General features: G+C 45.6%; 1 protein-coding gene across 5 annotated transcripts in view; it reads left to right on the top strand.

Moving 5' to 3' along the window:
* Nucleotides 1-15,294, top strand: part of LOC139559424 (adenylate cyclase type 2-like) — an 88,812-nt gene that overhangs the window by 22,885 nt on the left and 50,633 nt on the right. For all 5 annotated transcript variants that reach the window (XM_071375444.1, XM_071375443.1, XM_071375445.1 and 2 more), the window contains 3 exons: nt 6,908-7,069; nt 9,074-9,223; nt 12,385-12,542. In XM_071375444.1, the coding sequence (XP_071231545.1) occupies nt 6,908-7,069; nt 9,074-9,223; nt 12,385-12,542 (470 nt within the window). The remainder of the gene's footprint in view (nt 1-6,907; nt 7,070-9,073; nt 9,224-12,384; nt 12,543-15,294) is intronic.

The following is a 15,294-nucleotide window of genomic DNA, read 5'->3' as shown; positions in this document are numbered from 1 at the left end:
AAGTGTTAGGCTAAGCCACAGAAGGTGAGAGATCAGGAGACAGATACATTACCTTTCAGGCCCATTCACTTTACTCTCCCCCCTCCTTATCTCCCTCCTTCCTTCCCTCTCTCTTTTCCAATTTACTTTTCATTTGATCTTTTTCCCAGTCCCCCCGCGTCTCTCTGTCTCTCCTTATTTCTAAAATTCTATTTACTTTATATCCCTCTGCCACTTTACCTCATCCTCCCTGGTCTCCTTCCATTTATCCCTCTCTCACCGTCACTCCCCCTCTCCTTCTCCTACCTTCTCTCCATCCCTCCTTCCCCTTCTGTTCCTCTCCTCCCTCCTTCTCTCAACCTTGCGCCCCCTCTCCTTTTCCTACCTTCTCTCCATCCCTCCTTCCCCTTCTGTTCCTCTCCTCCCTCCTTCTCTCAACCTTGCGCCCCCTTTCCTTTACCTAACTTCTCTCCATCCCTCTCTCACCCTCTGTTTCTCTTCTTCCCTCCCCCTCTCTGCATCCTTCTCTCCAGAGCCTCCTCTTCCTTTTAGCAGACTACTCATGGAGAGTAGTGCTCCGCGTCTGCTAAGGGCCCCCGACCAAAAAACAACTCAGTTGGGTAGTGCATCAGCAGTTTTCCACTTGTTATGTCAGTCCCTCAATTAGCCGAGTTCAGCTAGCATTTTTAGGTTGCTAGGCAAGGTATTCTAGCCAGCTATATAAACCTTATAGTAGGCCTTATCATCACCAAATTACCAACCGGCCACGCAGGGCATGCATTCAATGGCCCTGACCTACAGGGTGCCTTTTGTTAGTCACTTTTACACATCTATCATATGAACGTGGCATAAATCATAGCAAAATGTGTAAATAGCAGAAAATGTGCTTTAAAACTGCAACACTTTCTCTATACCCCATGGAAATTGTGTAGAATTGCAGGAAATTAACTTTAAAATACAAAGAAAATACAAAAGTGGGGGCACTAAAAGGTTTTTCCCGCGACGTAGGGGGGCCCCCCCCAACCAAATCTCGCTTAGGGCCCTCAAAAGGCTAGAGGCGGCACTGCCTCTCTCCCTCCCGCATACCCCTCTCCTTCTCCTAGCTTCTCTCCCTCACTCTTCCATCATCGTGGTGAGATATTTTTATCCATCTCTCCATCTGTGAGAGCATAATCATACTGCATTATTAAACAACCTATTCTGCTCAATGACTATCTCTCCCTTTCTCTCCTACTACATTCGATTTTTCACATGAAATCATGTGTTTTTTCTGTAAGGGTCTTTCAGCTATTTCCTGTCCTCTTTCCTCTCCCCTCTCTCTCTCTCTCTCTCTCTCTCTCTCTCTCTCTCTCTCTCTCTCTCTTTCTACCCCTCTCTACCTCTCTCTCTTCCTGTCTCCTTCTTACACAGACACTAATCTCATATCATTACTCTAGTGGTTAATTCCACATTCTCAGTAGGCACCTTAAGGAGGAAACGTATTGAAAGGAGAACGAGTGTTCTTATATGACAGGTAGTTCAGGTATAGAATACCACCCAGGTGTCCTGTGAGGATGATGGTAAATGCCTCAGACTAGAATAATGAGAAAAATGGTTCTTTACTGTGAGCCAATCAGCCTAGAGCCAGGAGGAAGTACGCTCTCAACCATACTGATGGAACACACTGAGCTAAATAACACTGTCTGCAACTACTGCTGCGACTACAGTCTGTTCTCAAACAGAGAGAGAGAGAGAGAGAGTGTGGGGAGGGAGAGACGGAAAGAGAGGGGTGTGGGGAGGGAGAGACGGAAAGAGAGAGTGTGTGAAGAGAGAGACGGAAAGAGAGGGGTGTGGGGAGGGAGAGAGAGACGGAAAGAGAGGGGTGTGGAGAGAGAGAGACGGAAAGAGAGGGGTGTGACAGAGAATCTGAAAGTTTAGAACAGGTTATGTTCTGCTTAGTAACAGTCACACACACAATCTGTCACAAACATAAACACACACCCACAGCAGCCCTTTCAGCTGAGGAGGTGGTTGTGTCTGGACCTGATTGAATCTCCCAGGAGAGAGCAGGTATTAGTGGAAGCCAGATTGGACCAGAGCTCCAGACACCTGGTACCATCAAAATAATACAACCCTCCCTCATTCTGACCCGGCTGGTTGGCTTGCGGGAAGGAGAGAGAAGGGGTGGGAGAGAGGAGATGGAGAAAGGGAAAGAGAATGATGGAAGAGAAAACAATATATACACTTAGAAAAGTAGACCATCTAACGTTTGACTGTAAAGGATGAGAAAACCAACTGTCAACAGTAAAACAACAACAATAAAACATCCATATCCCTTCTCACATTGCTGTTTGTCTCTAAATGGCCATTTAAGAACAGAAACAATGTCAATATCAGCAGAAATGATGAGCTAGCAGCACCAAAGCTATTTGTTCTTAATTAATGTTTGGGTTGAAGTCAAGGTCAGGGTTGGTGGTAAGAATTGCATCTCTTGTTGGTAAACGGCTGGACAGGATAGTGTCACTGTCACTTTAAAGCTCCAAATTCCCTCTCTTTCAACATTTCTCTCTCTCTCTCTGTGGGAGAGGTGGAAAAATATTGTTATCGATCAATAATGACAAACTTCCTGGCATTGACAACTTAGATGGAAAGCTACTGAGGATGGTGGCTGACTCTATAGTCACTCCTATCTGTCATATCTTTAATCTGAGCCTAGATGAAAGTCTTTGTCCTCAGGCCTGGAGGGAAGCCAAAGTCATTCCGCTACCCTAGAATGGTAAAGTGGCCTTTACTGGTTCTAACAGCAGACCTATCAGCTTGCTGCCAGCTCTTAGCAAACCGTTGGGAAAAATTGTGTTTGACCAAATACAATGCAACTTCTCTGTAAACAAATTAACAACGGACTTTTAGTATGCTTATAGAAAAAGGTACTCAACATGTACTGCACTGACACAAATGACTGATGATTGGTTGAAATAAATTGATAATAAGAAGATTGTGGGACCTGTATTGTTAGATTTCAGTACAGCCTTTGATATTATTGACCATAACCTGTTGTTGAGAAAACGTATGTTTTATGACTTTTCAACCTCTGCCATATCGTGAGTTCAGAGATCTTTCTAATATAACTCAGAGGGTCTTCTTTAATGGAAGCTTCTCTAATTTCAAACATGTAAAGTGTGGTGTACCTCAGGGCAGCTCTCTAGGCACTCTACTCTTTTCTATTTTTTTTAATCATTGACCTGCCACTGGCATTATTCAAAGCATGTGTGTCCATGTATGCTGATGATTCAACCATATACGCATCAGCAACCACAGCTAATGAAGTCACTGAAACCCTTAACAAAGATTTGCAGTCTGTTTTGGAATGGGTGGCCAGAAATAAACTGATCCTGGCCTCCCGGGTGGCGCAGTGGTCTAAGGCACTGCATCGCAGTGCTAGCTGTGAGTTTCAGGGCTCGAACTCAGAGACTCTGGGTTTGAATCCAGGCTCTGTTGCAGCCGGCCGCGACCGGGAGGCCCATGGGGCGGCGCACAATTAGCGTCGTCCGGGTTAGGAAGGGTTTGGCCGGCAGGGATATCCTTGTCTTACCGCGCACTAGCGACTCCCGTGGCGGGCCAGGCGCAGTGCATGCTGACCAGGTCGCTAGGTGTACGGTGTTTCCTCCGACACATTGGTGCGGCTGGCTTCTGGGTTGGATGCGCGCTGTGTTAAGAAGCAGTGCAGCTTGGTTGGGTTGCTTCTCCCGAGTCCGTGCGGGAGTTGTAGCGATGAGACAAGACAGTAACGACTAACAATTGGATACCAGGAAATTGGGGGGGAAAAGGGGGTAAAAATAAATAAATAAAACATTTAAAAAATAAATAAACTGATCCTGAACATCTCTAAAACTAAGAGCATTTTATTTGGTACAAATCATTCCCTAAGTTCTAGACCTCAGGTAAATCTGGTAATGAATGATGTGCCTGTTGAACAAGTTGAGGAGACTTAGCTGGTCATGGTCAAAAAATATAGATTCAATGGTTGTAAAGATGGGGAGAGGTTTGTCCTCAATAAAGAGATGCTCTGCTTTTTTGACACCACACTCCACAAAGCAAGTCCTACAGGCTCTATTTTTATTTTATCGTGATTATTGTCCAGTCATGTGGTCAAGTGCTGCAAAGAAAGACCTAGTTAAGCTGCAGCTGGCCCAGAACAAAGCGACACGTCTTGCTATTCATTGTAATCAGAAGGCTAATACAGCACCTTGCAAAAGTATTTATCCCCCTTGGCGTTTTTCCTCGTTTTTTGCATTACAACCTGTAATTTAAATGGATTTTTATTTGGATGTAATGGATATAATGGACATAATGGACATTCAGGTAATGGACATACACAAAATAGTTGAAAATGGTGAAGTGAAAGGAAAAAAGTGTAATAAAAAAAGTGGTGCGTGCATATGTATTCACCCCTTTTGTTATGAAGCCCCTAAATAAGATCTGGTGCAACCAATTACCTTAAGAAGTCACATAACTAGTTAAATAAAGTCCACCTGTGTGCAATCTAAGTGTCACATGATCTGTCACACGATCTCAGTATATATACACCTGTTCTGAAAGGCCCTAGAGTCTGCAACACCACTAAGCAAGGGGCACCACCATGCACCAACCACCAAGCAAGTGACAAAGCCCAGACCTCAATCCAATCTGTGGTATGACTTAAAGATTGCGGTACACCAGTGGAACCAATCCAACTTGAAGGAGCTGGAGCAGTTTTGACTTGAAGAATGGGCAAAAATCCCAGTGGCTAGATGTGCCAATCTTATGGAGACATACCCCAGAGACCTGCAGCTGTAATTGCTGCAAAAGGTGTCTCTACAAAGTATTGACTTTGGGGGGTGAATAGTTAAGCACGCTCAAGTTTTCAGTTTTTTTGTCTTATTTCTTGTTTGTTTCACAATAAAAAATATTTTGCATCTTCAAAGTGGTAGGCATGTTGTGTAAATCAAATGATTGTAAGGCAACAAAACAGGAAAATGCCAAGGGGGTGAATACTTTTGCAAGCCACTGTATTAATACTATGCATTCCAGTCTGTTTTCGCTAAGAGTTGAGGAAAGACTGACTGCGTCACTTCTTGTTTTTATGGAAATTCTAAATTGTTTGCATAGTCAACTTACATACAGCACTGACACACACAGTTACACCCCCAGACATGCCATCGGGGATCTTTTCACAGTCCCCAGGTCCAGAAGAAATCCAAGGAAATGTACAGTATTATACAGAGCCATGAGTGCACGGAACGCCCTTCCATCTTATATAGCTCAAGTGAACAGCAAACCTGGTTTCAAAAAACAAATTAAGCAACACCTCACGGCACAACGCCTCTCCCCCATGTGACCTACTTGTTGTGTGTATGTACTGACATGTATGTGATAGATGCACACACACACTACATGTTAGTTTTTTTTATGTATGTAAATTGTAAGTCTTTTGTCTGTAATGTCTTTTTCGTTATATGTCGGACACCAGTAAGATTAGCTATCGCCATTGGCGTCAGCTAATGGGAATCCTAGTAAATCAAATCAAATCTCTCTGCACAATATCCCTCTATCCCTCTAGTAGTCATAGTGTCTGTCATCTCTCTGTCTTTCCTGAACCCTTACCTTTGAACTACTGTGATATAGACACTCACTGTGACCCTCTGTTGACTTCCTATTCCATTTCCTACTTCCTGTCCCTGTCAGACACCACTTCCTGTTAGTGAGGTCTTGGTTGGTGTACATGGTGCTGCATGGAGTCAGGGCCATGGGTTGTGATGGGTTACGCTCTGAGCCATGACCTCCTTATCTGTTTGTTAAGTTCCTGTGTCCAGCTCCTCCTTTCCTGTTCTGATCCTGGTATGTCAGTAGTGCTATAACTATAACGTGATATGATTTAGGCTGTTATTAACAACTCTGTGCTGCGAAAGGTTCCCCAAACTAATGTTGTATGATGAGTAAACTTGCCTATGGATTTAGCTTGGTAGGCTAATGCACACACGTGATTCATGATTAGGGTTGCAAAATCCTGTTAACTTTCCCAAAATTCAGGGGTTTTCCCCAAAATGATGTTTGGAAGATTCCAGGAATCAGCAGGAAATCCGGCATCATGCAACCAGAACTTCTGGAAAACTGGGTATTTTGGGAAAGTTTGCAGAATTTTGTAACCCTAGTCATGATTTATGTAGTAGACCAAACATTTAAGAGTCAGAGAAAAGTTTGTGCTGATGCCTGGTGGAACATAGTGCAGTGACAGAAGTGACTTCTTGGAATGTTCCGTTACTTCCTCTCTCCCAGGATGTCATCATGTAACATGTTAAAGTGTCTCCCTGTAATATTTCATGGGAGAATCTCAATTGGTTTTGCTCTCCTCCATCTTCTGGAAACAGATGCGCTTGTATGAAATTAGACTCTCCTTCTCCACCCACGCGTCTTCAGACAAAGGATGTTTACAGGGGTGGATCCCAAAATAAATGTGTAAAGTGATAAAACAAATGAAGCTAGTTGTGGCAGACATTTTATAGATAAACATTAAGTAGAGTATTGTTTTTAAATGTGTGCATGCGTTTCTCCTTCAAGAAAACAACAGCTGATTCAAAGGGGTGTGGCATATTGTAAAACACTGTGCTAGACGCCGCAAGGATGCTGTTGTGCATCCTCTGTCAAAGTAGGTAGTTGAGGAGTGGAGCAGACTCCTTCGTTTGCCTACTAACGAATTGACAATCCCCTCGACCACTCAACCACTTATTTGGTTTCCGGATCACAGAAGAAAGGAGGATGGAGTAGAGGAGAGGAGAGGACAAACTTTTGTCCAATTAAGAATCTCCCTATGACTTCCTACTTCTTTTCTCCCTTCTTCCTATTCACAGTGTTTGTGGTGTAACATGTTAAAGTTTCCCCCGGTAACATCCTGTGTCTTCCTCTCTCCCAGGTGTCCTTCTTCCTGTTCATAGTGTTTGTGGTCTACACCATGCTGCCGTTCTCCATGAGGGGAGCAGTCCTAGCCAGCATCATCACATGTTTATCACACACAATCACACTCAGTGTGTGTCTAGCGTTTACTGCAGAGGCCTTGGAACCACTGGTGTGGCAGGTAAGGGTACACACATACACACACACATTTAAACATAAACACATACACAGATTCAAAGCACACACTCACACACACCACATACACACACATACATTTTATTTTCATACATTTTTATGATATAACCAATTTTGACAGTTGGCCCATCTACTGGAAATCACTCAGTTCTGCCTCCAGGGCAAGACAATCAACATCAACCTGCTTCTATCCAGCGGCTGTCTCTGTTTGTCCCCCTCTCTCTCTTTCTCTCTCTCGTCCCGATCTCTCTCTCTCCCTCTACTCTGTGTGGGCCCTCAGTACGCTCCTCATTACCAGAGTAGAACTCTCAGTCTAAATGAATAGCTACTCTGAGAGCTGGGGCTAGAGGCTGAGCCTGTGTGCCAAATAGCATCCTATTCTCTACAGGCCCTGGTCAAACGTAATGCACAACATAGGGAATAGAATGCCATCTGGGATGCTGCCGAGGAATAAATGAACTGGGCATAATGTCCTGCTCTATCGAAGCTAGCTAGGTCAGTGAAGCTACAACAGAACGTCAGTATGTCTGTGCTGTTGGTCAATGCTAACAATATTTTCACATAGCCAGAAATAAAAGGCATGGATGTTACCCACAAAGTCTGTGACATAGGTATGCATGCAGGTAGGCTGGCACGTGCACATGCACACACAGGTACACACAACCTCAGCCAATCTCTATCCCTCTCATGGTGCTTGCGTGTGCACACACACACACACAGTCACACACACAAACACCATGGTTTACTGGAAAAACCCTTAACATGTCTCTGTAAATAAACATGTAATAAACACACTTATTGCCTGGTCTTCTGAAGATCTGTGTCTATTTATTTACAGGGCTTTAATGAGCCTGATGTTGACATAGTGGCACACTACATGAAACAAGATGTGTGTACTAGGGCAGGTTTATGGGGCAATAATGTGTTATTGAGTTGTATAGATGGACATTGGGTTATTAGATTATAGAAGACTTCATCTGCACTGGCGTCAGACACTGAGTTTATCTTTATGAGTCTCCTCTGTGTGTATGTTAGGGGGGGGGGATTTGTATTTCTCTTGATTGAGTCATTCACATGTGACTCTTTCAGTATTTTATTCAAGTCTCCAATAGCATCTGTGTTCTTCTATACCCCTTCTTTCCCACCAGCTGACCATTGTGAAGTTTCATCATGTCTGTATGAGGCCCATGCATCAGTCAGTTAGGGGGTGTCTGATGTGTGAGGCCACTGTGACTGCACACACAGCGGATGGGATGGATATTTGTATTTTTTTACTTTTTTATTTTACCTTTATTTAGCTAGGCAAGTCAGGAATGGCAATGGTAATGTCTGGGTGTGGGTTTGTTAGGTTGGTTGTCTGGTAAAATGTATTCCGTCTGTAAAATGTATTTAGTCTGTGAATAAGAATGTTCTCCTAGGAGGACTAAGGCTATTCTATTTCCTCTCCTCTCCTCTCCTCTCCTCTCCTCTCCTCTCCTCTCCTCTCCTCTCCTCTCCTTTCCTCTCCTCTCCTCTCCTCTCCTCTCCTCTCCTCTCCTCTCCTCTCCTCTCCTCTCCTCTCTTCTCTTCTCTTCTCTTCTCTTCTCTTCTCTTCTCTTCTCTTCTCTTCTCTTCTCTTCTCTTCTCTTCTCTTCTCTTCTCTTCTCTTCTCTTCTCTTCTCTTCTCTTCTCTTCTCTTCTCTTCTCTTCTCTTCTCTTCTCTTCTCTTCTCCTCTCCTCTCCTCTCCTCTCCTCTCCTCTCTTCTCTTCTCTTCTCTTCTCTTCTCTTCTCTTCTCTTCTCTTCTCTTCTCTTCTCTTCTCTTCTCTTCTCTTCTCTTCTCTTCTCCTCTCCTCTCCTCTCCTCTCTTCTCTTCTCTTCTCTTCTCTTCTCTTCTCTTCTCTTCTCTTCTCTTCTCTTCTCCTCTCCTCTCCTCTCCTCTCCTCTCCTCTCCTCTCCTCTCCTCTCCCCTCCTCTCCCCTCCTCTCCTCTCCTCTCCTCTCCTCTATCAGATCCTGGCTAACATGATTATCTTTACGTGTGGTAACCTGGCTGGAGCGTACCATAAGCACCTGATGAACCTGGCCCTCAGACAGACCTACCAGGACACCTGCAACTGCATCAAGTCCCCCATCAAACTAGAGTTTGAGAAACACCAGCAGGTAGGCCTACTTTGCACAGACATAAACGGTATAGACACACACGCATATACACACACGCACATAGAGCGTATAAAGTATTCATTGTGTGTGTGTGTGTGTGTGTAAAATAGAGCACCAATTGGGTGCCTGAGGCAATTAAAGGATTGAACTTGAATCTGTGTCCTGTTCGTCATTGTGCCTCTAACCGGGTATCCAAGCAATCGTCCCTTATCTAAACCGGCACCTTAGTTTTGGGGTAAGCCGGAGCTCCCCGGTGCTGCAGCCAGTCCAGCAAATGCCAGAGCTCTAACCTGCTCAACCTGCAGACTGCCAGTCAGCCCTGCAGCCACTCAGCTGGCACCCCAACCGACACAGCCTGTGTCTCTCCTGGTCAACCTGCTGTTACCAGACCCGACCACCGTCCTGGTCCCAGTGTTCCTGAGGACCATTCCAGCACTGACCTGGGCCTATTTGCAGCACCAGCTCTGGGTCCGATGTCCGGCCCTGTCCTGGACTCACCGGCCGACTCATTTCCAGTCCTAGGTCCGTCATCCAGTCCAGTGCCATCTGCTTACCCAGCTCCAGCTCTGGGTCCACAACCTTCACCACCCCCTGAGGACACAGCACAGCCAGACCCACGACCAGCACTGGATCCACAGCCTGGACCATTTGGGGCCTGCCTCTGGCTCCGGACCGGGATGCACATCTAGCCCCCGTATGAGAGCCTCCACCTAACCAGTGCGCTTGTCCTGTTCTGACTGAGGATACCTGGCCTGACTTGGTGGGATGGTCTCCTCCACCAGCCTGGACACCTCCAGCAGCATGGCATGACTCAAGCTGGGCAGTCCAGCCTCACAGACACTGTGAGTACCTTGACCCTCACTGACCGCTCCCTCCATGCCATGGAACGGGTGGCGACATGGGGCTGCGGGACTCCTGCCTCCTCCAGTGTCTGAAAATCACTGGCCTTCACGAACCGGCAGCTGGGGACACAGCCATGCCTGCACAAGAGGGTTTTTTCTGAGTTAAAAATCTACTTCATACATTTTGGGGCAGCAGTAGAAAAACTTCTCTCAAACCCTCTCTCTGGCCCAGCGACATAGAGACAAACTTTGTAAATTCTTACAGCTGAGGTAGGCTACCAACCCGAAATTTCAGCCTGAGTCAATTGTCCTGCATCAGAAGGCCATTTCACACCTGTGTGTTATCAACCAGGTTGCCAGGGAACAGAGTCAGTCGACCTGGTCAGCCAACCAGTGGTCTAGCCCGGGAGCAGCAGAACCCAACTCTGCCTCTCAACTCTTCAGCTTTTTCCAGGATGGCAGGTTGAGACAACCTCTATATTTAAAACGTTTTATTTAACCTTTATTTAACTCGGCAAGTCAGTTTAGAACAAATTCTTATTTACAATGTCAGCCTACCAAAAGGCAAAAGGCCTCCTGCAGGGACGGGGGCTGGGATTACATTTTTTTAATACAAAAATAAATAACATATAAATATAGGACAAAACACACATCACGACAAGAGAGACAACACAACACTACATAAAGAGAGACCTAAGACAATAACATAGCAAGGCAGCAACACATGACAACACAGCATGTTAGCAACACAACATGACAACAACATAGTAGCAACACAACATGGTAGCAGCACAAAACATGGTACAAACATTATTGGGCACAGACAACAGCACAAAGGGCAAGAAGCTAGAGACAACAATACATCACGCAAAGCAGCCACAACTGTCAGTAAGAGTGTTCATGATTGAGTCTTTGAATGAAGAGATTGAGATAAAACTGTCCAATTTGAGTGTTTGTTGCAGCTCGTTCCAGTTGCTAGCTGCAGCGAACTGAAAAGACGAGCGACCCAAGGATGACACACACACACACACACACACACACACACACACACACACACACACACACACACACACACACACACACACACACACACACACACACACACACACACACACACACACACACACACACACACACACACACACACACACACACACACACACACACACACACACACACACACACACACATATATACACACACACTTTGAGCCCATTGCCTAAAACACAGCGGCAAATTAAATCCAGAAGAGGTTTGGGGATAGGATGGAGACTGCAGCGGTTGGTGGCTAAAAATAGACTTTGCTTGTTAACAACCTCTCTTCCTTCGTTCCCTGCCTCCCCCTCCCTCGCTCCCCTCCTCTCCATCTCTTGAAACAACGTCTGATCGATTTAAAAATCATAATTATGCAGCTGTTTTGATGTTTTTTCTGTTCATGACAAAAGCAAAAATCATCAATTCCTTCACTTTGAAATCCAGCCATTATCTCCCTACCGCACGCACTTCCTCACACACACACACACACACACACACACACACACACACACACACACACACACACACACACACACACACACACACACACAGGGTATCTCTGTCCAGCAGACTCACTTTTCTTTCTGCCTCATTATGTCACTACATAGACGTTAAGGTCATCTTAATGTCACTTCATAAAGGCATTATAACAACTGGCTGACTCTTACCTACCACCACATCCTCTGTTGCTCTTAGAAGCTGGAAATAGAGTAACTAAGTGATTTTCTGTTTATAAATCACTTAAAATGACCCGTTGAACTGGTATCCCAGAGGGCAGGCCAGGGTTGAGAAAATGTTATTGTCGTACATAGATGAAGACGTATAATCAAGTTCATGACAGCAGAAACTGGAGGAAGCGAGAGGAAAACATCTTCATTAAATTAGATGATCTGCGTTCCTAGAGTTGAGCTGGTACCACATCTAAATGTTTGCTTCCCTTCCCAGCCTGCTGCTGGAGAAATAATTGACCACGTTGTGATGAGTGCTCGTCAGTCTGATTTACACTCACTGCAATCAATGAAAACAGACGCGCGCCTGCACGCACACACGTGCTCACACATGGTTAATTGCAGACTGTGAATCAAGTACATTTCCTGCCATTTAAGAGACTGAATACAGAAAATAGCTTTTAGTAACCTTCCATTAATATTACTGTTATTACACATAGAGAGACCTGGCCCTGATACAGAGTTATGCACTCAAAAATATCAGGGTACACTGCACACCTAAAGCAGTTCATTTGGACATCACAGTACATATCTCTCTCTCCCTCCCTCTCTCCAGGAGAGGTTATTGTTGTCCCTGCTCCCGGCCCATATCGCCCGTGTGATGAAGGCAGAGATCATTCAGAGGTTACAGGGACCAAGGGACAGGGACTTCGGCCGGGCAGAGGGCACCAACAACTTTCACAACCTCTATGTCCAACGACATACCAACGTCAGGTACACATCTATCTCTTCTCTACTCTACTCTACTCTACTCTACTCTACTCTACTCTACTCTACTCTACTCTACTCTACTCTACTCTACCCTACTCTACTTTACTCTACTCTACCCTACTCTACTCTACTCTACTCTACCCTACCTGACCCTACCCGACCCTACTCTACCCTACTCTACTCTACCCTACTCTACTCTACCCTACCCTACCCTGCCCGACCCTACCCTACCCTACCCTACTCTACTCTACTCTGCTCTACCCTACTCTGCTCTACCCTACTCTACTTTACTCTACTCTACTCTACACTGCCCTACTCTACCCTACCCTACTCTACTCTACTCTACTCTACCCGACCCTACTCTATCCTACCCTACTCTAATCAACTCTACTCTACCCTACTCTACTCTACCCTACTCTACTCTACTCTACTCTACCCTACCCGACCCTACCCGACCCTACTCTACCCTACTCTACTCTACCCTACTCTACTCTACCCTACCCTACCCTGCCCGACCCTACTCTACCCTACTCTACTCTACTCTACTCTACTCTACTCTACTCTACTCTACTCTACTCTACTCTACTCTACCATACCCGACCATACTCTACTCTAATCTATCCTACTCTACTCTACTCTACCCGACCCTACTCTAATCTACTCTACTCCACCCTACTCTACTCTACCCTACTCTACTCTACTCTACCCTACTCTACTCTACTCCACTCTACTCTCCCCTACCCTATCCGACCCGACTCTACTCAACCCTACTCTACTTCACTCTACCCTACTCTACCCTACTCTACGCTACCCTACTCTACTCTACCCGACCCGACCCGACCCGACCCTACTCTACTCTACTCTACTCTACTCTACTCTACTCTACTCTACTCTACTCTAATCTACCCTACCCTACTCTACTCTACCCTACCCGACCCTACTCTACCCTACACTACTCTACTCTACTCTATCCTACTCTACCCTACCCTACCCGACCCTACTCTACCCTACTCTACCCTACTCTATTCTACTCTACTCTACACTATCCTTCTCTACCCTACCCTACCCTACTCTTTACTCTACTCTATTCTACCCGACCCTAATCTACCCTATTCTACTCTACTCTACTCTACTCTATCCTTCTCTACTCTACCCTACTCTACTCTACTCTACTCTATCCTTCTCTACTCTATCCTACTCTACTCTACCCTACCCGACCCGACCCGACCCTACTCTACCCTACTCTACTCTACTCTACTCTACTCTACTCTACCCTACTCTACTCTACTCTACTCTACCCTACTCTACTCTACCATACCCTACCCTACCCGACCCTTCTCCACCCTGCTCTACTCTACTCTATCCTACTCTACTCTACCCTAACCTACCCAACCATACTCTACTCTAATCGACCTTACTCTACTCTACTCTATCCTTCTCTACCCTACCCTACTCTACTTTACTCTACTCTAATCCACTCTACCCGACCGACCCAACTCTACTCTACCCGAACCTACCCTACCCTACTCTACCCTACTCTACTCTACTCTACCCTACCCTACTCTACTCTACCTTACTCTACTCTACCTTACTTTACTCTACTCTACTCTACTCTACCTGACCCTACTCTACTCGACCCTACTCTACTCTACCCTACCCCACCCGACCCTAATCTACCCTACTCTACTCTACTCTACCCTCCTCTACTCTACTCTACTCTACTCTACCCTATCCGACCCGACCCTACTCAACCCTATTCTACTCTACTCTACCCTACTCTACTCGACTCTACTCTACTCTACCCTATTCTACCCTACCATACCCTACCCTACCCTACCCTACCCTACCCTACCCGACCGTACTCTACCCTACTCTACTCTACTCTACTCTACTTTACTCTATCCTACTCTACTCTACCCTACCCGACCCTACCCGACCCTACTCTACTCTACTCTACTCTACTCTACCCTACTCTACCCTACTCTGCTCTACTCTACTCTACTCTACTCTACTCTACTCTACTCTACTCTACTCTACTCTACTCTACTCTACTCTACCATACCCGACCATACTCTACTCTAATCTATCCTACTCTACTCTACTCTACCCGACCCTACTCTAATCTACTCTACTCCACCCTACTCTACTCTACCCTACTCTACTCTACTCTACCCTACTCTACTCTACTCCACTCTACTCTCCCCTACCCTATCCGACCCGACTCTACTCAACCCTACTCTACTTCACTCTACCCTACTCTACCCTACTCTACGCTACCCTACTCTACTCTACCCGACCCGACCCGACCCTACTCTACTCTACTCTACTCTACTCTACTCTACTCTACTCTACTCTACTCTACTCTACTCTACTCTACCCTACCCTACTCTACTCTACCCTACCCGACCCTACTCTACCCTACACTACTCTACTCTACTCTATCCTACTCTACCCTACCCTACCCGACCCTACTCTACCCTACTCTACCCTACTCTATTCTACTCTACTCTACACTATCCTTCTCTACCCTACCCTACCCTACTCTTTACTCTACTCTATTCTACCCGACCCTAATCTACCCTATTCTACTCTACTCTACTCTACTCTATCCTTCTCTACTCTACCCTACTCTACTCTACTCTACTCTATCCTTCTCTACTCTATCCTACTCTACTCTACCCTACCCGACCCGACCCGACCCTACTCTACCCTACTCTACTCTACTCTACTCTACTCTACCCTACTCTACTCTACT

This window comes from Salvelinus alpinus, chromosome 29 (assembly GCF_045679555.1).
Source record: "Salvelinus alpinus chromosome 29, SLU_Salpinus.1, whole genome shotgun sequence".
In the NCBI taxonomy this organism is placed as follows: domain Eukaryota; kingdom Metazoa; phylum Chordata; class Actinopteri; order Salmoniformes; family Salmonidae; genus Salvelinus; species Salvelinus alpinus.
This window is presented reverse-complemented; position numbering and strand designations above follow the sequence as displayed.